Source organism: Mizuhopecten yessoensis, unplaced genomic scaffold (assembly GCF_002113885.1).
Source record: "Mizuhopecten yessoensis strain PY_sf001 unplaced genomic scaffold, ASM211388v2 scaffold8811, whole genome shotgun sequence".
NCBI lineage: Eukaryota > Metazoa > Mollusca > Bivalvia > Pectinida > Pectinidae > Mizuhopecten > Mizuhopecten yessoensis.
The window spans coordinates 1,071,192-1,098,824 of NW_018407733.1; the positions used below are offsets into that span (position 1 = coordinate 1,071,192).

The following is a 27,633-nucleotide window of genomic DNA, read 5'->3' on the forward strand; positions in this document are numbered from 1 at the left end:
AGATACGAAACATGTTTATTGTACAGGAATTGTTACTTCAATAACAGAAGTGTAACTACGCCACGACAAAACAACTAAAGGAATTCGACAAGAAGCGCAGTTAGAATTAACTTTTGATGAACAGTGCCCAAATTTTAAAATACTTTACAGTTATAGCATGTTGATGAGGCCAATCCCTAATTCTATTACACCATTCAACAATAAAAATACATGTTTTATTATTGTCTGTTTTTATATCGTTACGCCTTTACGTCATTGAAATACTTAAAGTATAAGGCTTAGCTGACACAAATGCTTAATGGTTTGTTTAAGCCGGATATGCTTTATTTACTGTCAGTATACGGCTGGGAGAAGGTACCTCGATAGGGCGTAACATACAAGCTCCTCGAAGTTATTCTTACCGGAATGAAATATTTGACATTAAAACCATTTTATTTGCTATCTTATACCTTCCAACCTCGAAGATGACGATGCATCTGTATAGTTTTACTACAATAACAATCATGAAATTAAACTTGATTCTGACGTCATCACTAACGATTAAAAGATAAATGATAGATATACAAGCATTATAACATATAGAAATCAGCGTAGACTAGGGACTCGCAGCAACAGGTGTGAGGATCTTGATATCTCAGGCAAACTGTTGTAGCTCACACTCTTATTACCGATATTTAGTTGTTGCCTCATATAGTTATGTTGTTTTCGTTTTTATCCAGGAAGCAGGTCTGTCTCCAATTCATCCACAGGAGACATCCGGATTTGTAGGGCGTTCTCTCCGAGCGTTGCTACGTACCTGAGCTGACTACCTATGACTGGGGGCGCTCTACAGTGATGGATGTCCGCGGCGTTATCCTTGCTACTACCTCCTGTCATGAGTAATTCGTCTCGCGTCACAAAACGCCCCAGTAAACAGTCCCAGACACACTACACCAAACCTATCTCGTCTTTCGGAATTATTTACCTGTATCTTTCACCTGTGGATTTATATTTCATCAAACTAATATTTGTATTTACTGATCTTCGAGGAAAACAGGTGAGTTTTTTTTTTTTGATTTCATATAGTTCTATATGTTTGTAAATTTAAAGCAAACGAAACCAGATGGTCAGCTTTCCAGGCGCTGTCCATCTTGTGTAGTGTAGATATACCTGCTGCTGTCGGAGTGTAGGAGTGGTCGGGATTTATACACATACACCATATAGATTAATATGTCAAATATAAACTAAACGTTAAAACAATGTAAAGTCACAGGACATAATGATATATATGGTAAACATTGCCATACCCTACACATACAAGACCTTTTGTTTATTGACTAATTTCATAATAAATACAAAAATACATACAACAACGTTATACAATTACTGTATACGCACACGTTACAACATCACTATGAAATGGGCCCATTCAATACTGAATTATTAGAGACGAGTTACATACTAACATGGGCCTGTACGTTATCACATAATTTATCTAAATTCATTAAATAATATGTAACGATCAAATTGGATCGTATGAACTAAAATACAATACTCTGTCACAAAATGATATTGTTTATGATAATAATGATATCGATCATGTACCTTAAAACGTACTTGTTTGACCTCACTCTTCTAAAAAGCTAAATTAATATAGATCTGCGACCTTGACCCGTATTTTTGTTATAAACATCTTTTTTGTTGACCTGATAACCTTATTCTGCAAGGAGACATAGTTAAATAAACAGTTAAACAAAAAACTTTCCTTAGACTTAACAATAGTTACCGATTCTTAGATTTCATAACATTTGCCCACATTTGAATATGTTTCTACATGTTAACTCTAGGAAACACACTGAAATTGAATATTTAAATGGCATTTCAAACATTGTTGAAACGTCCCATTGTCTAATCCTAGCATCACATTACTTCAACCTACTTGTATATAATATATCGACTTATTTGGAATAGTGTGTATGATAGCCATGTTTTGAAATTTGTGAAATTTTGCAGCCTTTCCTTAATTGTTAAAGCTCTTATTAGATCAAATACGGTGACGTAGCACTATACATGTATAACGGCTGGGTTTATTGATACATTGTTGGTAAAACGATTCTTATAACGATATCAATTACTTTTTCATATTTTATCATTTCCGGTTAATTCATTATTATCATAATATTTGCATAAATCTTTTCTCTCCTATCTCGATAACTGTTAAACGAAATCGAACACTCGATTAAGAATGATACATCAGTTAATGACGTGATTGAAGATGATGGACGAGCTTGTTTGTAAGCGAACAAACAAAACAGTGGATGTGTCAAATAAAGTGACAGTATACTTATCCAGAGTTACAAAATCTCCACACACAAGTGACCGTAGGGAACCCCCGCCTCATGACGAGATCACTTCCTGTTACTTGTGTTACATATTTGACTTCCGGAAGTTCCATGTAACGGTCTGTTTTATAATTACCATGTGTATTCGAATTATACATTTTACAAAAATCCAGGTAAAATGTTATACTAAATTCAAGTTGCAAAAAATAATTCCGCGAAACTCCATAGTCATGTGCTTGTGCTGTCTGAAGCTATAATGATGTAGGGATTACAGATGTAGGTAGATAACGAAGTGAGCGTAACACATCGAGTATCGAGGATGGCTAATTACAATTTGATAATTTATCGATGTGTTATTGTTTTTATTTAGTTCTGTTGCATTCTAAAATTATATAAAAAGAGAGTTTGAAGGTTTTCTGCACGTTACATGGTATCCATAAATCGACAAAGTCGGTTAGGAAGTCATCACCTTTTGTAGGTTATCAAAAATAATCTATCATTGGTGTGGTGGAGGTGTTAGATAAAATAAGCAGTATTTCAGTTTCTGTACAAATATCCGTTAGTACGGACCGAGAACTGATGCGGACTCGTCGAATTCTGTTGATTGTATCACTACAATGATACGACGAATGATTTCACTGTGGCGTGAACTAATCGTGTTCTCATGTGGACACGCTTCTCTCGTTGTTTGTATATAAACCTGTATACATAAACTATAACAGGTTTATGTAGCGTAGTGTGTAGTGCAAACACACTCACACCTACAATGTATACGGCTTTTACATGTCTACGCACAGATCATGGTGACCTGATACTGTACATTTGCTATACTATTTCTGCAAGGTCAATGGGGGCGTACACCATGTAGTTAAACTGTTGATATTCTACGTTCAGCCAATGCTAATTATAAGATTACAATATATGTTTATTTCTTGAATTAGCATGTCACATTCTAACGGGATGACTGGCACAGACATAATGTGTGTCTACCATAAACTTATTATTCTCTACGTATAACATTTTTCTCCCACTTTTCACAGGTTCATTTCCGGTTTAGGTAGGGAAAAAAATCAATCTGTCCAATGTCATATAGACAATAGAAATATCCAGCTCCGGGATAAGAGTTTTGAAGTCAAGCACTCGGCAAAGCCTCGGTTTGAAATCTCTCTGTCTACATCACATATTGATAGATTCTATTAACCTTACACACGGAACAAATTATCCGTACTTCATGTACGTACACGACTTTAGTACTATGTGCGGTTCTTTTGCTCGTACAAAATATGATCTTATTCTTAATAACATTTCATGTACGTACACGACTTTAGTACTATGTTGTAGATGTACAATACTTTGTTGCTCGTACAAAATATGATCTTGTACGTAAATTATATATTTTGCCTCTATATAGCCTTTATACGCCGCCGTACCACTGACAGTTGTAATTACATTTCTTTCGGTGACATCAAGGTTGTCCAGAGCTACACCTACCAGGCGACGTCACCAATGACGCTTCAATGTTAAACGTTTACTGTTTGTTTGAACTTTAACTTCTTTACCGCGTTTGTTGAACAATTCAGAATGCCTACTAAATACTTTCCTGATCTCCGACACACCTGGTCTATTGAACTCGACAAGTTCAGTAATGACATTATAACATTGGGCATTATGACAAAGTTTAAGGCATAACGATAGGAATTGTACGCGGAAGTCGACCCTCGACATCTCGAAATTGGCAAGACTATGACAGTAGTCAAATTTAACAGATATCAGGTTAACTTTCTGATATATAATACAATATTGGTTTGTTCGGATTCAGTGCAAATATTGGATCATATCAATTGATGTGATAGGACCAGCTTATTATTTCGTATCTACTCGATGTTTCGTTATACCAGTACTTTAGTACCAGCCATAGTTTGTTTAGGGTATCCTTACATGATATAGGTACATGTTTTTGTCATTAACGTATGCGTAAGACGTATATCACGGAGGAACTTCTAGAAGATAGGTGTAATCCTAAATTGTAATTAACTTTTAATAATTTTATCTCATCGTATCTTAAACTCTCTGTACTTAAAATACGGCATAATCTCGTTTGAGTTGACGAATTTGTTTGTCGACAAAGTTATTGAAATAAGATGGGTGATGCAATATCGGACAAAAACACCCTTATAATCGACAAAGATTTAACCGGTATCGGTATGTTCTTTTAGCTATCATTGAAATGATTTTCACAATTTTGTACACTTGCAAGTTGTGTACATACATTTGAGTTTCAACAAATTTTATTGAATTAACAAAAGGATTAGATAACAGGCAGTGCCTATATAGGTCTTCTCCTGAAAGTGTACAAACATGTATTTTATGTGCGTGCTTTTGCACATTCAGGACTGACCACTCCTTCCCTAATATCTAAAAACCTGACCAGAAACAGACTTGTCGATCCAGGAACAGACATCAGTCAATGCCAGCCCGGCAGTGATAAGTTGGGTTTTGTGTAAGCCGTCCGATCATGTACAGGCTCTGTCCGATTACAATGAAGTTTTACAGCTAGCTTCAGGCACGTACCTGGTCGCTATATATACGGGGCTATAACACTGACCAAGGTGTCGACGATAAACACTTTAATAGTTTATATATGTTAAAGATCTTTTCTTTATCAAAATATTTAAACGTGTGGTCCGGAAACAGTGGTTATTGAATAGGTAACCCGGTTTGTCTGGACCGTCAATGCACGCGGTCATAACTGGAATATTGTATTTGTAAATGTGTTATGTTATAACATGCTCAAAATTTTATGAAAAAGAATGGGACTATTTTTATTCAATCTGAAACGTTTATAAGATTCCTGTTGGGTACAGTTTTGAAGACAACCAAGCGCAGCTAAGAAAGGGGAGACACACATTTTTAATTACGTTTATACATGTAATCTTTATATTCCGTGTGAATGTATTAATAAGCTTAATTGTCAACTTCAAATGAATGTACTACTCTGAAGTGAAGATAAAGACATATTTTTTAGTGTTTGATCGGTTTAAAATTAACAGAAAGAGAATATGTATTTTGTCTTCATTGGTGATCGAAGCAGTGATCCTCAGCCTCCCGGTGCGCCGCTCAACCGTCGCAATTGGGTTTAAGGGTAATTCCCTGTAGTGTGAAGCTAGGAGGCGAACGTTTCCCTAATTGTATTGGCCCACGTTATTGTTACTGTCAATCATAATTGTATATACACTTACAGATTATATGATATTTATGATGTGCATGCATTTGCTTATTAGCTTACATGACAGTTACACCCCTGTTTAATATACAATGGTACTGCATGTGTATATATGGACGACCCCAACCCCCTGGAATTATGATCTTCGAGATCGATGACTCGGGTCAAACGTAGGTCGTCAGTGCAATTTAATGATTGTATCTGCTCAGGTAAAATACTCTCTTTATATCTATAGCTGTAAAGAGGGCAATGAATGTGTTAATACAATAAATTATGCATAGGATGTAGACGGGTGATAGTTAACAGCATATTAAAATGAAGCGTTTTTTTGACCCAGAGTTTGAACTTTATCTTCCTAGTTTGATATCCTTGTCACTCATCCATTTTTGACAGATGTATCGAACGCCCTCTGGTCATGTCCAACCACCTGGTGTAGTGTATGTCCAATTCGATGGTCAATGACAACCCTCATTGACCACCACATAAACACAAACTAATTTTAAGATTGATAACATTTTGCACGTCAGGGTTATTCTGGTCACCACTAATACCACAGGAATTCTATTTATATTAGCCGAACAAAACAGGACGAGAATCACAGTGGCAAGTGATAGAAATTCGAATTCCTGTACTTTTTCTCAAATTATTGCTAAATCTAGCATTATGTTAAACACGGCGTTATAAGGAAAACATGTTTCACTTTTGCAATATAAACCATTTTAATAACCACAGGACAAGCTTTCTCTGTTTTTATTTGCTTCCATTATTCAAAATCAAAAGTTGCTGGAAGACGTTTATTTGTATTTTACGTAAACAATAATAGATCTACTTCAGAATTATTTACGCTTGAACATTTTTCTTCGGCGTTTCTTGATACGAGTTGCTGTTGGTAAGTAACGGTTGTGTGATATCAATAAGAAAGTATATTACACCGGTGGAGTATTGTCTGTACTAGTTATAAACCCTGTTCATATTTTTAAAAAGTTAATTGTACGCCTAGCTGGTTAGTTATTACACCTGTAAAATAATAAAAGCAAAATTGATATCCCAATGTCTTGAAAACACTTGACGTTTGAAAAAAATGCATTACAATATATTTTTGCAATACTTCGGTCATGCTTGTTTTTATTTTTGTACTGCTATGAAGTAATGTAAACACGTACATATATTCTTAGGTAAGTTTTGTAACAATATTTTCAAAAATGTGTTACAAACGCAAGTTGTTTACGCACAATATCGCCCTTAAACGATAGCTAACGATCTGTTGTTGGAACACCATTTGAAAAACACCAACTATCCAGTGTAGTGGATCTCGCACCATTAAATCTCTCATATGGGACATTCTGTGGGCCATGTGTGGAGAAAACCATACAATTGGGAAAAAACAACGATTGGAAATATTTTCTCTTACTCTGGACAGGTGAATCCACACATTTCCCAGTGTGAGATATTTTTCTCCACCATTAGACAGAGATATCCACACTTCCGGGGTGGGGGAGGAATAGTCTATCATTCCCAGCCGAGGTGTTGTAGGTGATTGGCTGGATGTCTCATTGTTGTCGCGTAGCTCCCCACATTGCTTTCTGTCATTTATTTTGCTATAGTTACAATATCATAGTTGACTTACTGACTGCCATATTGTATAAATGTGTGTATACTTTAACTTCATATCGTACGATTCGTTTACCATCAAACACTTGCCTCGATGAGATAGGTGAACTACCAATGACTTTCCATTAATTGGTACTGCTATATTAATTATTAGCTTACCATTAAGTGGACTGCGATGATTAACACTGTCTGACCATTGATTGGTACTGCTATATTAATTATTATATTACCATTAAGTGGCCTGCGATGATTAACACTGACTGACCATTAATGGGTACTGCTATATTAATTATTAGCTTATCATTAAGTGGACTGCGATGATTAACACTGACTGACCATTGATTGGTACTGCTATATTAATTACTAACTGTCCGTTTATGGGTCTATATTATTAGCTTATCATTAAGTGGACTGCGATGATTAACACTGACTGACCATTAATTGGTAGTGCTTTTTTAATTATTAGCTTACCATTAAGTGGACTGCGATGATTAACACTGACTTGCCATTAATTGGTACTGCTAGATTGATTATTCACTTACCATTAAGTGGCCTGTGATGATTAACACTGACTGGCCCTTGATTGGTACTGCTATATTGATTATTCGCTTACCATTAAGTGGCCTGCGATGATTAACACTGACGGACCATTAATTGGTACTGCTATATTAATTATTAGCTTATCATTAAGTGGACTGCGATGATTAACACTGCCTGACCATTGATTGGTACTGCTATATTAATTACTAACTGTCCGTTTATGGGTCTATGCTGTTTAACACTGACTGACCATTAATTGGGACTGCTATATCAATTATTATCTTACCACGAAGTGGACTGCGATGATTAACACTGACTGTCCATTAATTGGTACTTCTTTTTAAATTATAAGCTTACCACTAAGTGGACTGCGATGATTAACACTGCCTGACCATTGATTGGTACTGCTATATTAATTATTATCTTACCATTAAGAGGCCTGCGATGATTAACACTGACTGTCCATTAATTGGTACTTCTTTTTAAATTATAAGCTTACCACTAAGTGGACTGCGATGATTAACACTGCCTGACCATTGATTGGTACTGCTATATTAATTACTAACTGTCCGTTTATGGGTCTATGCTGTTTAACACTGACTGACCATTAATTGGTACTGCTATATCAATTATTATCTTACCACAAAGTGGACTGCGATGATTAACACTGACTGACCATTAATTGGTACTGCTATATTAATTATTAGCTTATCAGTAAGTGGACTGCGATGATTAACACTGACTGACCATTGATTGGTACTTCTTTTTTAATTATTAGCTTACCATTAAGTGGACTGCGATGATTAACACTGACTGACCATTAATTGTTACTTCTTTTTTAATTATTAGCTTACCATTAAGTGGACTGCGATGATTAACACTGACTTGCCATTAATTGGTACTGCTATATTGATTATTCACTTACCATTCAGTGGCCTGTGATGATTAACACTGACTGGCCCTTGATTGGTACTGCTATATTGATTATTATATTACCATTAAGTGGCCTGCGATGATTAACACTGACGGACCATTAATTGGTACTGCTATATTAATTATTATCTTACCATTAAGTGGCCTGCGATGATTAACACTGACTGACCATTAATTGGTACTAATATATTAATTATTCGCTTACCATTAAGTTTCCTGCGATGATTAACACTGACTGACCATTGATTGGTACTGCTATATTAATTACTAACTGTCCGTTTATGGGTCTATGCTGTTTAACACTGACTGACCATCAATTGGTACTGCTATATTAGTTATTCGTTGACCATTAATGGGCCTGCGATGTTTTACACTGATTAAGCATTAAGTAGAACTTTTTGAACATTGAAGATACTTTCTTTATTCTATCATAATTCTGCATGGCTTTCAAATACTAAACTTCTCCTCGAGAACGTTATATATTATATTTATATACTATAGTTTTGACTACTGCGTTTGTCGACCAATTCATAGTATTAATTTAAATGTAATATATGGTATATTACTGTTAGTAATTAGTTTCTATATTTGCACTTGATCGATGTCATTTTCTCTTAATTGGAGCTTAATGCATATGCAAGTATGCTGCAAGATTAGGGATGTTCCCTTATCAATCACATGAATTAAGTGTTGCCTGGAGGCGAACTCATATAGAAATGCTTACTGTAAGTGACATTGGGGTTTCCAGGCTAAATTCTGATTCAAAGAAGAAGAATGTTAAATAATGCCAGGTTATGACAGAGCAATATACATTTTTGTTTTTACTTGGAACCCTATTTTTCAAACTTGGTATGTTTTGCTATATAAGAAAGCTAATACGTTCGCAATTCATGTTGATATCGTTCAGATCATATGAACATTCTTTCTTCCTAGACAGCATCTTGTGCAAAAAACACTGACTCCACTGACATGTTTAGACAAAGGTTTTTACTTGTTACAGACAAAAGGTTTTAATATGTTGGTCCTCAAAGTGCCCGACACCTGCAAACACCGCACCGTTTTTGCCTGTGTACAATGGTTTCTGATATGCTGCGGGGCTGATAGGTTTTTGTGGTAGTTGTAGTAGTGGGACCCCTTAACCCTACATGTCTCCGACATGCGCCCCAGTAGGGCTTGTGTGACATGCTTGTCAGGCGCACTTTACAGCATTATTCCCGGAAATCATAAACGCGCTTTGATCTAAAGCGATTTATAGGCAACTATGAAAACTGTCGGATACTAAATCACTACCACTTTCATGTTATTTGCCTACGAACAGACATTACAGTAAGGACTTGAGAGGGTGTTTGTGTTTTTAAAAAGAATTCGCCGCCCTCTTTCCTTTTATTAAATTAATCATTCCAAAATCTGTTTTAAAGTTTACGGTTGATATTGTAATTCATACATTACTGTACAAACTTCAAAGTCAATATATATGTAAGTAGATCGTATTGCTCTTACAGTATGAGTTGATTCAGGACATCTTGTCATTCAACTATATCACATTGTGATCTCATTGTCACGATAATAATGTAAATTACTTAAACAACAACTCGGTAAATTAATAAACCATGTACTGGCGATTTGACAAATACGATCGAACAATTTATATCTCTGGTCATGACTGCCTGATTAATTTCCTCATACAAGTAAAAACACGTGTTAAGTTAAAAGCTTTGACGTGTTGTAGCGCCTGATTCACAGTGCCTTACACAACCCAATTCATGACGTCAATAGAGGTTTTCAACAAGATGACATTTGTTTACGGCGATAAACTCTAGCCCCGTTATATATTAAAACTAATAACAATGCGTTTTTGCCCTTTTTTCTTTTAATAAAATAAGTAAAGCTGAATAATACATGTCCTTTTGGTTAATAACATAATGACCAGGACATCAGTTGATCGGATGACCTCGGAGTGAAGCAGTGGAATAAACATAGTAAAACAATGATGTCTGAGGAATCTTGTTTTATAAACGTAACATTTGACCTTTCGTGTCGAAGTTTGATCACAATATAAAATCACTGAATCCGATATCTTTAGAGTATACAAATGTACGTTAGCTATTAGTCTAAGTGGTAGACGAGCATTACTGTAAACGTATTTAATTCATGTGGTTTCCATTCTTTGTGGCAATTGTTTTCCAAAGAAAAATAACATCCTTAAAATCGTATAGGATGTATAACTGTACCTAGTAGCCTCCTACTCTTTGTGTGTACCTGTCCTCACTGTACAATGATCGTACAGGTCACGACTACATAGTGCTATCTGTCCCTTATTTTAGTTATAGTCTGTTACATAAAAGTCGGGGAACGGTTGCAATGACAATGACAAATCTTGTGGTCAGATATAAAAGGTTTGTAAAAACAACTAAATCTTTTTGAAATCCACGAAAAAAGTCACCCGTGAATTTGTCAATTATATTAACAGAAGAAAATTCAGACCTTTACAATAAGTCCGAACTAACCAGCAATTATTTCTTTATATGTTAAGTTTACACATTGATAAAGTGTACTTGCATTTCTTAGAAGATTTATATGAACTGCATGGAAGAAAGGAAAAAATAATAAGAACTAATCGAGGCAGCATGGAGAGAACCTTTCGTACTTTAAAAGTGACAAATCTGTGATTTATTTAACTGAACAATATTCCCGACACATAATCATAAATATAATAACAGCCATAATGATCATGTACAACAGTTTTAAATCTGCTCCGTGCTATTAATGACACACATTTTCTCATCTCTTATAGAAATGCCCTTACAATGTTAATATGAAGATAGGTAAGAGATAGATGTTTGAGTAAGATTATAAAGTCGAACCTGTCAGTTTTAGAACACTTAATTATTTGAGTGTTGTCTTATTACCCACATATCTCCTCATGACTTGCATCAATTTCAGTATTATTAAGAAGATATCAATTTTGCTTATGTCGGCAGTTTTACAGTTAAGATGAAAGTGACAAACTTTTATAAAAGTTTGAAAAGGATGCAAATCTTATCTCTCGGGGACGGAATTTATCAATTTACTCCAATTAACCTGAAAAATATGTCCTGGCGAATTCATTCTGAAGATTGTATATATGAAGTCGAGAATAGTGTCGTTTTTGTGTAGCGCACTCAATATATACACTGTGAAATCACATTAAAATTTGGGACTAACTCTTAATTAAATTAATTAATCTGTTTATAATAGGGGGGTGTAAAGTTGGTTTCGAACATATTTTATTGCTTCGATAACAAGTAAGATGATTCAACAAGCTAAAGCAGTTATTAAATCTCTTTCCTCTAACTCTGAATGACAATATTGTGATAGCGATAACACTACGTTGTAAGAATACTGGTATAGTATCAAGGAAGACTTCCTGGCAAACACGGACTCTCTGTCCACTTCATTTGCTTAAATGAACGTAAAACACAGTTGGAATAGTCCTCCGTTGAACCATCCTGCTGTTTCTAAGGATAGTTGTCATTGTGCAAGGAACAACAACAACAAAAAGAGAGAGAACAACAAAACTAGACATGTTATTAACAGTAAATATTACAAAAATAATGTAAAACATGATGGTTAACATTGTTGTTGATAGGACAGATAGACAGACAAATAAGAGTGTAATGATAGACTTGAATACATACATAACTTCATTATTTTGAAAGTTTAAAACCAAAATATTTTTAAGTGACAGACTGTAATTAGGAAGCGTTCATAGTTCACACATTTGATATTAATGTCAACATCGATATATAAAAAATAAATAAGAAAACGAGAAAATGTAATTAGCAACTCAAAATTAAATAGCACATACAAAAAAAGTAAAATATGTTAAATGTTGTTTCTCCAACCTTATTTCCGACTTCATAACTGCATAAACAATTCATATTTGTTAAACAAGACCTAGCTGGCATGCGATTAATCTTCATATTACGCTCAAGACTTGTCTCATGGAATTATAACTATAGAGAATGTGCCTGCATCAAGTATAACCTACCTCAGAACATTTTTCTGTGTTTAGTTTATGGTCATTTTACCATATAGTAACTATGTTATAAAAAAAATTGTGAACTGAGATAATTAACTGACTTATAATGTTGTAGAATAAAAGAATACACCACAGTCTGGTTGTCACCAATTTGTTAGTCTTAAATTTGACCGAAATAATTTTTCTTTTTTTTAGTGCATAGTAACTCGAATATTGTAATACTCGGATCTTAAATACTGTTATATGATAAATTTATTCACAAACCGCAGCACTCGTAGTTTTTAATAAAAAGTTATGAAATATGTGCAATGTTTTCTTTCATTTGAAAAGCATATAAACTTTCGTCATTCATCACCGGAAATTACTCACATAAATCTTAACACCAGATGTTTTATTTTCTCGTCCATCATCGCCATGGCCTCCAGTGATCATGGAAAATATTAGCATATAATATGCATACATTTGAAAGATTCATAAAAACGTGATAAAAAGGTCACAGACACCTGTAAAATTACAAAAAGTAAATTAACACTAATGCAATGACAAGGTAGAATGTTGATGCTATCGTGATAGCCCTGACTTGTGACTCACTCAGAATGATTTCTACGTTTACCGATCATACACCAGCTTGGGAATTGCCGTTCGTTACATTCTCTGACCTTTGCTAAATATTGGTAAAACCTTTTTTCTCTCTCACTATTTCCGGTTTTTTCGGAGTGAAAGAACGACACCTTTTAGTATGTAGTGATTTGTAAGAAACGATTAATCTATGATGTGCAAATTGAGTACAAGGAACGATTACTTTCTATAGCCAATATACCAATATCAACCCCCTTATTAGTCAGACAAAAAAATACATTTCAATAAATTGACGTTGTAAGCTCAATTCAATCAGCATATTTATATTTCGGTGGGATATATAGCAAGGTTTTCAAAATTTGAGGAAAATGATGCATTCGTTAGATAGTCTACAGCAATACACGCACATGGGTTGATTACAACATAATCCTGCATCTTCACATTGGAACATGATTGGTAAAATTACCAATTTCAACAGTTACAGATCCTTTTCCTTATTAAACGTAGTCCGGATGTCTTAACAATGGTTAAGCCAAAGCGAACAGGTATTTTTAACATTTGGGAATTTTGTCATTAACGTTTGGTACTCTGGAAGAATGCTGCAGTATGGTATTTTGAACACAATGAAAAAAGAAAGAAAACTGTTTCTGTTAACAACAGTTATTACCAGTAATAAGATGATGCATTTCAAATTATTTGTAAATCTGGTAAGGAACGTAAAAAAATAAACTTAGTATGTGAAATAGATTTTTTCGCCAATTTAAGGTCTTATACTTACACGAATATTTATACATGAATTAACAAATAGCTTTGCTAAATTTTGAAAATTTTCATTGACAGCGAAACGACCTAGGATGTGGAGGGTGGTGGTGCTGCTCGCCAATGTGGGCGTGGCTTGGAGTTACAGTATGGGAGCGCCATCGTCTACGTGCTCTACCATGTTTCCCCTACATAATGGCAGTCCTGCACAGACCAGTCAGTCTCCTTATTTTTTCCAATTTATCAAGTCAACGTACTCACCCGGGGAATTAATCTCAGGTAAAATCAATATCTGCTTGAAAGAAAAGCTGAAATGCAATATCTTGTTTTGAAATCTTAAATGATGTTAACCTTGTATGAAAAACAAAAACGCACTTAACATTGTAAGCAATGCCTCAATATTAGCTATTAAATATATTGTCCGATTGTTGACGTCATAATATTGATCATAAAAATCGGACCATAATAAACAAATTGAATATGGTTAATATATCAAATATGTTTCAAAGTGTATTGCATATCATTTAAAGTTTTATTTTCGCAATTTTCTTCATTCGACATATTTGCGGGATGTTAATTTTGCGCATCAATGTCGACATTCAACAATGTTCAGTAATTATATATGAAAAAAGATATGAAGCAATAAGTTCAAAATGTGAACATGTATAAAGAAAAAATCGAAAAATATAATCTTTATTCCATATCGAATTGCTGTTTTTAATTTACCGCTTCACAGTCATCATGAAATACGCTAAAATAAGGTTACCGCTAAGGGTTATTTTTACGTATATAAGCATAAAGTATAATAAAGCTTGTACCAACAATATGTTGAATAGTGAACTTGGCCGGAAATGGGGTCTTGCTGAAAGGTTACCAGATCCAGGCCCGAGATGGAGTGGGTAAGGTGGTGGGACAATTCACGTCAGCCGCCGGGGGAAGAACAATCAACTGTGGGGTTGAGGTGAGTGTACATATATCTAACGAAGGGACCCACAGTGCGATGTTGTCGTTGTTAAAAAATGAATCAATTCGTGGAGTATTGTCATTTTATTCCGATTGTACAGGAATGGCAAACAATATTAAAATGTCGCGGATCATGGTAAACAGAACGATCAAGTTAAGATGTAATTCCTACATTTGTCATAATTATGAAATCTTTTTCAAGTGATTTTCAACTTGAACATCCCTTATATGTCACACCTTGCGATGCATCCTATGGAATATTGAATGATCAAACATTTGGTACATAAATTATAAAAAATAAACATTAAAAAATAAATACAAAAATAAAACAAATGAAACGAAAGGGTAGAACTCGAAGGATAAGCAATGACAAACTTACAGTTTTCAACGTTCTATCCAACAATTATAAATGCACAGCATAAAAATGAGAGATAAATACCTCGACAAGGAAAGAAATTTTTAGTTAGAAAAAATCGTTTTCATTAATCCATCCTGAAGAAAGAAGGAAAAGTACTTATAGTCGGAAAAACAGCTCTTACAAGGAACTGTTATTCGCGATTTAACTGCAGTGGTATCCTTACTTTATGAGTGCTCGTTGCGTTCGAGTTGATGTGAACGGCTGCGCAATAAACGAGTGCAATCTTCGCCATCAGATAAAGACGTTTGTGATATTGAGTTAAGGTAATAGGATTGTGTCGCCATTTCTCAGTAGAATTTCTTTAAATTTTGTAGTTATACTACTTTGAAGTAAAGAAAATTTTCTGCCATAAAAAAGTAATAGGTTGTCAGAATTTTAAGGATTTTGAATGGAAATTCATGTAAAAAAGAGTGAATTTTGAAAACAAAAATGAAACACACATTTTTTTGCAAAATAATGTCAATAAAAATGATACTGACATAGATCAGTATTGCATTAATGTATATCAATTTCATAAATGTTGAAATTAATTATCTTTAAACAATTAAAAATGGACATTTTATGATTAAACCATATACACATAGTAATTGCATGTAAGAGTTATCGTTCTTGAAAAACTTCACAGTAGTGAAATAGGTAGCCTGTTTCCTGAAGTATAGAAAAATGGACACATGTGACTCATTGATTAAAAAACAACTGAATTAATGACCTTAAGTACATATTTGCAAGAGTTATTGATATTAAATTTGCTTGCCAAAGACTTGAAGCGAACAACAAAGACGACTATATATACATATTAATGACGTCACTATCGTAAAATATTCGGAAACCATTCGTGAATTAATTGACTTCTAGCCAAAAATAGGGTTCTGTCTATTACATCATTTTGTATTGCCACAATGTCAAATACAAAACCATGCATTGAGGACCAGAATACATGTTGCAACACTATATAATGTATGACACTAGATATTTTTTAAAACGTTTTCCGTGTGTTTACATTTTATCACGTTTATTAAATATTACGGGACGTCGAACGTTTTGTTTAACGGTCAGTTGGTCTGTGTGTGAAGGCGTGAAAATATAATTGTTTACTTTTGCTTACAGAATGGCGCTTTGACCCACCAAAACGCCAGAGACAAGCCGGGAGTAAGCTTCACATGGCAGGCTCCCAACCCAGCGGTTGGAAACATCGTGTTCATGTAAGTGTTGAGAAGAGAAAGATAGGAAAATCACGTATGTTAGATAGAAAAAACTTCGTGTTTATGTAAGTGTTGGGAAGGGAAATATAGGAAAATATCATATGTTAGATAGAAAAAACTTCGTGTTTATGTAAGTGTTGGGAAGGAAAATATAGAAAAATATCAAATGTTAGATAGAAAAAAACTTCGTGTTTATGCAAGTGTTGGAAAGGGAAGACATGGGAAATGATATGAGTTAAATGGAGAAAACGTGGTGTTTATATATGTTCATGTGTTGGATAGAGAAAATATCTTAATCATGTTAAGCGTCATGTTCATGTGTTCGAAAAACGCAACATTCCATGTCTGGAGAAAATGTGGTGTTCTTGTGTTAAATTGGGAAACCGTCGTGTTCGTGTGTTAGACTTGGAAATAAGGTATTATTATATAATCCAGCGTATCACTAGGTTTTACACTGTTAGTAACATAGATTTGAGGAATTGTATACAACATACCGGTATATTGAACTAATGTATCGTATTTATAGTATACACCTTGCTTGCTGTTTTTTAAAGCCCGTATTTTGCGTTTCAGTGCAACCGTTTTACAGAACTACAACGTTTTCTGGGTAAATGTGAACTCTCCAGCAATCACACCGATGATGATTCCCCAGACAACACCTCCACAGCCACCTATTACCACTGTTGCCACGGTACCTCCGCCAACAAAGCCACCAGTCACTCCGGGACCACAAGTCACCACTCCAGCAGAGCCGCCAACGACGAAGGCGGTTACACCGGCGCCTCCTGTGGTAACAACGGAACCTAAACCAGAAATGGTAAGCACAACCCTATAACATTGTTCAGCAGGTATTCTAAACAGGAAGTCAAAGCAAGAATGGCATGTACTGCTGCCATACATACAAATCTCCCTATGCCTCCATCTGTCGCAGGGACGTAAAACCTCGAGTAAAGATTCTGCCGGATATGTACAGACATATTAGTAACTTCGTTGAATGAGTATGTCTGATTGATGTAGAAGTGGTGTAATAGAATCTATAAGTTGAAGTAAACGTAAACAAGTACTACATTGAAATAGGATTTAAGTAGGAAAATAATAGAATAATTGATTGAAGTAGAAATGAAGTAGACAAAATAATAGTAAATAAATAGGGAATTAATACATTAAAGTATAAATGGTGTAATGAAATGAGTCACGACAGTAGTAAACTGAGATTTTTCAGTGGATAATTTCATTTTGGTAAACCTCTTTACAATGCGCCTCGGGGCATTTTCCAACTCACTTATTTCCAACGTTTTCCATGGTCCCATTTTTTCGATTTTAAGTCTTTTCGTTTTACGTCTTTTTTCTTTATTGCAAAACACTTTAATAACGCCGACGTTCTTTTGACAAATACTAGCAGTAATGGGTTTTTCTTCCATCTTAATCATACAAAATGCAATGTTTTCCATAGAATGGGTAGATTATATTTATCAGGAAAAACTAAGGCCCATTGTTAATACCAAACGGTTTTATACATTTGTTTCTGTTGTTCAATTTTCCAAATATATATATTTAATGTAGGTTAATTGTTTCTTTTCCAATAGATAGTTTGTAAACGTCATTCAAACAGTTGGTATAAAAAAACACCAAAAAAACCAAAAGCGTTTTAAATATAAACCATGAACATTAAGGTAGAGAAAAAGGTTAGGGAATTACTAGCTTAACATTTTGTTGTATGTTTTGCAGACAACACCAGTAGTGGGTAGGGTGACCCTGGACGACACGTGCGGTAACACGAAGGGCTGTTTTGTGAGCTGTGAGGGCGACCATTGTGATTATGTAGTCACGTGGAAGGATGGCCCGGATTACGTCGACTTCGAGGTGACATCAACGTTAGAAATAGACGGCGTCCATTGGATCGCTATCGCCTTCTCCTCTGATCTGAAAATGGTGAGACCTTGCGACAGAGAATATTGTTATTTAAGGAATACGTTTCTTATTTGGTCGAGTTAAAAGGCTCTAACCTTCCCTACGATATGAAGCTTTTCCTTTCATTAACAGTTATCGATCAATTCAATACCAATAGTCAAATCCCAGCTACAATGTGATAACTGTTTTAATACAAGTGGTCAATCATTCGGAAGTTCTGGCAGGTATACATTTTGAAACAAAGTTTGATGACAACTCTCGTTACTGTATAGTAACACACAGGAGACGTTATCGAAGATTTACTTTAAAGTAACAAACAAGGGACGTTATCGAAGTTTTACTGTATAGCAACAATCAAGGGTCACATATCGAAGTGCTACTGCAGAGTAACAAACAAGAGGCATTATCGAAGTTTAACTACAGAGCAACAATCAAGGGTCACATATCGAAGTGTTACTGCATAGTTACAAACAAGTCACGTTATCGAAGTGTTGCTCTATAGTAACAAACAATGGACATTATATCGAAGTTTTACTGCAGAGTAACAAACAAGGGGCACTATATCGAAGTTTTACTGCAGAGTAACAATCAAGGAACATTATATCGAAGTTTTACTACAGAGTAACAATCAAGGGACAATATATCGAAGTTTTACTACAGAGTAACAATCAAGGGACACATATCGAATTTTTACTACAGAGTAACAATCAAGAGACAATATATCGAAGTTTTACTGCAGAGTAACAATCAATGAACATTATATCGAAGTTTTACTACAGAGTAACAATCAAGGGACAATATATCGAGTTTTACTACAGAGTAACAATCAAGGGACACATATCGAAGTTTTACTACAGAGTAACAATCAAGGAACATTATATCGAAGTTTTACTACAGAGTAACAATCAAGAGACACATATCGAGGTGTTACTGTAGAGTAACAATCAATTTTATTAAGGTGTTACTGTACGTGATTTTTTGTTTCAGGGTGACGATGATACAGTAGACTGTATTGGTACTAGGACAAACGTTATAGTGACTCGATCATTTAATGAGGGCAAGTCAAACATCCGCCTCGACACGGTAAGAATATGCAGAAGTTCAGTAAAATTGGAGCAGTGTGTGCTTTTTCAAAATATGTGTGAAGTAATATATTTCGTATCACAATATCTGTGGAGAAACGTTCGCCATATACACGAGAAAACAACTAAAACGAGGAGTGTTATACTGAGATTATACTACTAACTAAAGCCTGTCTGATCGACTCTACACACATACCGACTCTAATGATATCAATTGTCTTATGTTCTATATAAATTACATATAGTTAAGCAGATTAAAAGCAGGCTGTTAATGAATTATTCTGTTGTAAATACTGGTATTGATCCAAACGCTGTGATGTTGTGTTGATAACCCAGATTAAAATATAAGGGTAGTAAACTAGAACTTAAGTTTTGGAAATATGATATAAAAGTATACCTAGGTGTAGTAAATCATAAGTGAACGATTGTGAAGTTAACACCAAAGCATATTCATATATGTGGCTAGATTAGAAAATATAGTTGCATTTATTTGTAGTGAAATTACGAGATGACATTGTTTTTAAGGGGATAGAACCCAGCCCCTACCCCATCCTAGCTATCCAAAAGAAGATAAATATGGTCATACACATATGTACTACCTTTAGGAGGCACGGTCGTCTAGTGGTAGGACGCTGGGCTCGTGACCGAAGGGTTGCGGGTTGGAGTCACGGCACGGCACGGCACTGTATTGTATCTTTGAGCAAGCTACTTTACGTTGCTTGTTCCAGTCTACACAGCTGTAAATGAGCACGTGGTTTGGCAGGGCTAGAATTGTAGAATGCTAGCTGTGAGCGCCGAAATGGCAGCACCGGCTGTATGCTCCCCAGGGAGTTGAGAAAGATATTGACTGGTTGCAAAGGCCCTATAACCACGGATAATAATTTGTGAACCGCTTTGAGACGACGTACGCACTAAGTTGTGATAAAGCGGTATATAAGAAACTCGAATTATTATCATTTATTAATTTATATTTACATATCAATATGCCGACGAAAAAATATTGAAAACTGAGTTAAATAAAGAATATGAATAAGAATTAATTCTAAATGTGCCAAATGAATAGATACATGGTTGAAAATGTTATGACAAAAATGTTTTTTATATGCCGGATCAGGTGGAAGGAACAAGAGGACTGTCGATGACAAGTGGAAGTTTCAAAGATGGCGTGTTTACCTGTAAATTCCGACGTTCAAAAACTGAACTTGTCACCCGGAGGAAAAGACAAGGTGTATCCACAACAGCTATGTTCGATTTGAATCAGAATTGGTATCTCATGTTCGGTCATGGCTCAGGGACAGAGGATAGTACTGGTATGTGACCTATTTAATACTGAATATTACGTAAATTATGCAACTCATTTTACTTACAATTTAACTGAAGTCGTATCTGTTACCTGTTTTGAGTAAACAGCTATCAAAACTTTATGTGAAATAAATAAACATATATATATACGGAAAAATATTTTCTGCACCATATGACCTTTTGTGCCCATTGACGACTCGTCTTTAATAGTTAAGGTCGAAATTCAATCCAGAAAATGTAATGTTATATGTATGACAAACAGGTATGGGAAACACTCTTTAAACAAGTCGTAAATTACGGCTTGATTACGCTTTGGATTTTGCTTTTACCCCATTCTACATTCATACTTAAATGCAAACTCTCGTCATCATAAATGAGATTATAAATTAATGGGCAGAGGAAACCTTTGGCACATTATTTTTTCCGAGAAGGTTCTCATTGGTCAAACTGACTTTCTTGTAACTCGCTGAAATCATGAGGCAACGTAATGCTGTATAGTCTAGCCACTGAAAACGGTGTTCAACTTCAAGTATCTCCAAAGTTGTTTGTGACAAAAATGTGCAATTGGGCTTATTTATTACCAGAACACGGAATTAGGCTTGGGTACAGAATATGACTTGGAGCAAAGAGAAAACAGGCTCGGAAGGGTATGATAATCGATAACATAGTGCAACCAAACTTTAAGCCATAGATATTCTGTCAGAGTGATGTACTATGATGTATCATGTTCTCAAACCGAGCTGGGAATGTTACAAGCTGATCATAAGACCTTCTCTTTATGACTCGTTTTTAACTTACCGCGAGTATGTGTTTATGCCGCCCACCCACCCACCATTGGTCTAAAGATTCTATCGTTTTTAGATGTCTACTTAATAGGGTACATATTGTTAAGAGCATAAACTCGAGATGATTTTGTTACAGGTTTCACAAAATCGATGCACAGAGATAACCCGGTGGTTACTCCTAGCCGTGTTGACTTTCAGTCGGTAGATGTCATTGGGGAGACGGCCAGATACCCGCTCATCAAAATCCATGGTAAATATATCTGATCTCCTTTACGTTAACACCACTCAATACTCTTTGTAATGGCGGTTACTGGGTTACTAGCTACACCCCATACTATTGTGGGCGTATTGTCGAAAGATAGATATATCAGTTTCTCCAATTGAACAAAATAAAAAGCTTTCATTTCTGGTGCTAGATTATTAAAAATATGATAAACATGAAAATAAAATTAACAAGTGAATTAAAAGCCATTCTGTTTAACATTTCACATCGTATGTAGGACACATTTTTCATATAGATATAGGTTGTGATCCTAAGAAGTAACAAAAACAACACGTGTTTTATAGTAAGTGTTGCATATTATGGGCGACATCCCTAATCAAACTGTGATTCCATGTTGCAGCTATCCTGATGATTATAGCGTGGATCCTGTGTACGGGGGTAGGGATTGTTGCTGCTCGGTATTACAAACCCGTGTGGACCACCACAAATATAATGGGCCAGAGAATATGGTTTCAGGTAAGGCAGTTCAGAAAGGAATTAGAAATAATGTTATTGTTATCCAAGTCCAAGAAGTATCTTGACCGAGTATAATTAGGTGTTTTATTTGCATCGGTTCAATGCGTGTCGTCTTTCCAAGATGGACGACATGTTTTTAAACATTTTTCAAGAGTTATTGTAATCTTGTCGACAGAGTAATTGAGATGTGTTTTGTTTTAATTTCAGATTCACAGAACGTGTATGGTGACTGCTTTAGTGTTGACACTGATCGGCTTTATTATTATATTCGTTGAAGTGGGAGGATATAGCCAGGTGATAATCATAATAAGTCAAATTCACGCTTTATATTTGGTTTCTATACAAATAGTATTGTAATGATGACCATGTAGTATCTCTAATATCACATGCCTGTCAAATTATGATATTCTGTATATCAGGGCATTTTTGTGAGTATCTTATTTTCGCTTTATTTGTGGAATCGCCACGAAGTTTTGATCACATACCGAAATACCACACATTTACATCATAGAACAACAAGCACTGAATATTTTACAAAACGCATATATGTTGCAACATCTTTTTTGTGACTACATTTTTGATGAGCTGTTATTTTGACGACGCGATAGAAATACTGCGTCGACACCATGCCGTTTTCTGTAAAAACAAACTAGTACAAAATGATCAATCATCCTTCTTGTTTAAGATAAAACAATTGTATTAATATTTGTAGTTTATGGACATAGCTACTAATTTGAAGTCGTAATGGTCACCTAGTTTTATGGAACTTGAAAGTAATTGTAGTTGAAACAGAATTTAAAGTATGTGTGTGGTTTAAAAGCTGTTGTATGCGATTCCTATTTGTTAACTGTGTTAATTGAAGCATTTGATTGTATTTGTAGATACCAAAAATAGAAGGAAAAGAATACTTACAAGCCCACCCTCCACTTGGTATAATTGTTACTATTCTAGCGATTGTAAATGTAAGTATACACATAAATATTCACACATTGTTATTTTATTTTCAAAAGCAAAAACATTTTAATATATTTTCACAGTTTGAAGTAGCTAGCTTGACAATGCCACAATGTGTCATACATGTACGTGTTGATGGCGTTTTTTGAAATGAAATGTTTTGAAGAAATTTAGATGATTTAGCTCCTTGATAGCATTAACGCAAAAATAAATCTTAAGTCGTCGTTCCTTTCTATTCTTTAATCTGATGAGAAAGAAGAATAGGTATAAAGGTATGCGACTCACGATATTCCGCCGCAATAGCTGATTAAGCTCACCAATATACCATACAGTTTAATAAATACATATAATATTTATTTCCAGCCGATCATGTCAATATTCAGACCAGGTCCAAAAGACGAAAAACGACCGATCTTTAATTGGGCACATTGGTCCGTGGGTATGCTTGCCCACATCTTATCTGGTAAGTCTTATTTTATCAGGTTATAGCATCATACACATATGAAAAATACAGTTATACGAACTCACATCTAGGGTGATATGGCGAAAACATTCTATTAATATAACGTCATGTATCAGAATGATATTGAAAAATGATTTTTTGTAAAAAATAGATACTTTTGATTGTTTCGTAGATATAACTAGCTGTACAAGGGCACGAACTATATCAGATATATACAAATTATTTATATTTCTGTCGATTGTTTTGCAGTGATAGCTATATGTTTTGGATTGGAGATGAAGAAATCGACTGCCCCATCTTACTCCGTGTGGGTAGTGGTAGGATATGTGATATACCATGTTATCATGGAAATTGTACTGAAATCGTTTGATCTCTACCTGGACAAATCAGACACAGGTAAGGAATATACATCTGTGTTACATGATATCTTTTAAAATTACAAATGAGTGTTTTCAAGGTGACTTTATCTGTAATAAGGGAAAACATGTATTACTATGCTGCACATAGAACACTACATTAATTAATATACCTAAGTGCTGTATGTGAATGTGTACATGTAATGCATTATACCAAATTAACCGTATTTGATTCTTAATTCCTATACTGTCATTGGGGAAAGAGATTACCAATTACATTTTAATCGTATTATACCTATGGTTACTACATCCTGAGAAGACTTAACGGCTCTATTAAAATCTGTCGAAAAATAGAAAATATGTGATCTTATTTTCATTAGATTTAATAATTGACTATCATACTAACGCTAGGTCGAATTGATGCTCTGGGAATGACCAACACCGGAGCTACGGCACAAAATGGTAACCATGGGAACCACTTTAAAGCGCCACCTCCTGCTTACACTGAAAGGGACACGATTAAAAACCCAAAGGTACGTAGTAGGCTCAACCGATATTTCTGTACCGCTGATAATATCCGTTGGACGATAAAATGGCAAATAGCCGTGAATGGAGAGAAATTTCTGGAACAAAATTTGGACATGTTTTGTCAAGAAAACAATCAATTATAATTCTGTACATTATACCTTTTGCATAACTATAATGACATGAGTCAACTAAAAAGAAAAAAATACATGTAATATTAATATTATGATGAACAGTATAATGATACCTAAAATAATTATATGGAATGACACTAATCCTTAATCAACAACCTTTGTTTTCAGGACAGCACAGTAAAGAAGTTACTCTTGGTTTTCCATATGGGTATTGCGACAGCTTTTACCATTACCCTGATACTTGTGGTGGCTATCTACGACTGACCCGCCATGTGGTCTTCTGCAACAGCCTAATTAATTCCGCACATGGTCGCAAAGGGTCAAGGTCACATTAAAAAATTTATCGTGGGGGGACGAATTCCATGCGATACGATATATATTGCAACCGTTTGTTACAGAAATAATAAAAGAAAATACTTAAAATAATCTACCAAAAATCACCAGCAGAATTCATTAATTTAAAGTTGTTGTATTGTATAAAACTGGAAATGACAGGTATTTTGATTTGCTCAGATCAAGAGCTAATACTGTCAACCATGTTCGAGAGACCAGACCGCCTCTTTCAAGAGACCACCTGTGTTAATAGACCGCTTCCTCATAAGTCCCCATTGCATTTTTGTTTAGGTTAACTGGACCTGTAATATGAGACCCCCTGCATTGAGAGACCAAATACTTAGGTGGCGTATCATTAAGTGGGATACCCCGGTTGTCACCTTACAACCATTAATCAATTTACACCGATGTTTTATACTGAATTCAACATAATACCCTGAAAACCAAAGTTGTGTCGGAATGGCACCGGCCTTAATATAAATGGAATGATTCGAACCATTGTAATGCTTGATGACGTTGCTATTGTCATACTATACAGTAAAATGTCAGAAATAGACCCAACAGTTTGTGATATAGGCTATTTTAGTTTGTAACACATAAGGATTTAAATAAATGACTGATAGGGCGGCAGACGTCGTTATTCAGGCCGGGATGTCTCTTTTTTTAAGAACTTGCCAGTAGACCAGCTATTGTTATATGTGATGTTGATAATATTCTATCAGTGCTTTTATAGTGAGTATTGTTTCTTATATCGTGATCTTAACGCATTTCGGTTTATTATTGTGTCCTTGACAGTAAGAATGTGTGTTTTTCATGCTTTTAGACGTGTGCCGTTTGCTTAATGTCATGAAACTTTCGCTGCGTACTATTATTTTCGGGATTTCCGTGTTAAAAGTGAATATGTAAAAATCAGTATAGTGGATAAATGGGGGATTTAAAGAGTATCCTGCTATTCAATATGCCTTAATTGCAGTGTGTGATGACTGCAAACATGTGATGCATGCGATTCTTATACGCTGCCTTAAAATTTGTTGACATGTAATATAAATACTTTATCCTATTGTGTAAATTGATAGAGCCTTGAGTTTTTTTACCTGTTATCTGCAGTTTAGCCATTTTGCAATTTCAGGACATTGAGTATGCGACATATATTTGTTTAAGACATATGACGTATATTATTTACAACGTGTGACGTAATGTTTTATGACTTGTGACACAGATTATTTAAGACGTGTGTCTTTAAATATTTTTAATTGGTAATCATGATGTGATACGCAATTTAGTTACAAGTTAAACATACCTAATTTCAGATATGTAATGAAGATAAGTTTTATCATGAATTGCTAATAATTCTAGTAATGTAATGGACGTGACAGGTCTTCAATGCATATATTCCTCCTTCAATAACACCGACAAGTGTTCATTATTGAGGGAAAACAAACGTTTCAGGTATGGGTCAGCTTTAAGCAAATCCACTTAGCCTTTGTAAGATAACGTAATTTATTTTCGCGTGGATTAAATTTCTGCGTTAACTGGCGAGGTGGCTGATTTGCAAATTCAAATCTGACGCGAAATTGATTCTGTTTGTAATAACGACCAGTATTGAAGTACCATAATCTATCGGTATAAACGTGTTCCTGATTGAAACCCTAGGCAGAGTTAACGAAATAAAGTGCACGCGAAAATAAAGTGATGTGTCGTACTATAATTACAGTACGTTAAGTAAGTCAAATCACCCTGTCTGAATTTTAGAAAGGTGTTGTATTTTGCAACTATCTTTCCAGACAAGATAATGAATACACATTAACGAAAAGATGAAAATCCCTTTAAAATATCACCCAGTTTGCTTGGCATTTGCAGCATAGAATTCCAAAACAAACTTACCAAATTATAAATATGCATTTATTTTTTGTTGTGAAAATATTGATATGACACAAAGATATCGATTTATGAAGGAGCGATTTTAAATGAACCGTCCTCCACTGACTATTTAAGTTAGTAAACTAAATGGGTAGGGCTTCAGGAGGATATTATTCTTGTCCTCCATTGATGATGAAACTAATTACCGTTTGTTAGAATTAGAAATCATAGAAGTTTGGACAAGGCTTCTATTGTCGTCAAAATACTGACATACACTGGTTGTTAAGATGTATTTTTGTAATTTTGATTGATGTATATATATATTGTATACAGTGTGACTACCCCATCCTGTAAATAAGCTTGATTAAAATAACATGATATACGATTGGTGTTTTGTGTTGTTTTAGAAACTGTGGTGGAGCGTTACAGGTATCACGTACATCATTATTCTAAAATACAAAACCGGACCCAACAAACAACGCAAAAAAACACATCAAATATTGTGTAGTTTGAATTTGTGTAGTTTGAATTTGTGTAGTTAATTAACTGGTAATTTATTTATCTGAAGAGTCCCCTGAATAAGATGAAACTGGCAGACCACATCCACAATTTGTTTTTT

The 27,633-nt window shown here is 34.8% G+C and overlaps 1 protein-coding gene across 1 annotated transcript; it reads left to right on the forward strand.

The window, feature by feature from the left end:
* The first annotated feature begins 947 nt into the window (after positions 1-947).
* Positions 948-27,399, forward strand: LOC110456634 (putative ferric-chelate reductase 1). The gene is made up of 16 exons (XM_021507473.1): positions 948-1,036; positions 14,069-14,266; positions 14,824-14,948; positions 16,476-16,570; positions 17,144-17,387; positions 18,299-18,502; positions 19,469-19,564; positions 20,678-20,873; positions 21,787-21,900; positions 22,274-22,389; positions 22,597-22,683; positions 23,271-23,351; positions 23,707-23,806; positions 24,056-24,202; positions 24,574-24,695; positions 24,990-27,399. Exons 2-16 carry the CDS (start codon positions 14,083-14,085, stop codon positions 25,083-25,085), a joined length of 2,007 nt encoding a protein of 668 aa, XP_021363148.1. The 5' UTR covers positions 948-1,036; positions 14,069-14,082; the 3' UTR covers positions 25,086-27,399.
* Positions 27,400-27,633: the final 234 nt, after the last annotated feature.

Coding starts and splice junctions, on each gene's coding strand:
- LOC110456634 (XM_021507473.1), top strand. CDS start 14,083: ATGTGGAGGGTGGTGGTGCTGCTCGCCAATGTGGGCGTGGCTTGGAGT. Junction 17,388..18,298: donor CGGAACCTAAACCAGAAATG/GTAAGCACAACC, acceptor TATGTTTTGCAG/ACAACACCAGTAGTGGGTAG. Junction 22,684..23,270: donor AAGTGGGAGGATATAGCCAG/GTGATAATCATA, acceptor TTGTATTTGTAG/ATACCAAAAATAGAAGGAAA.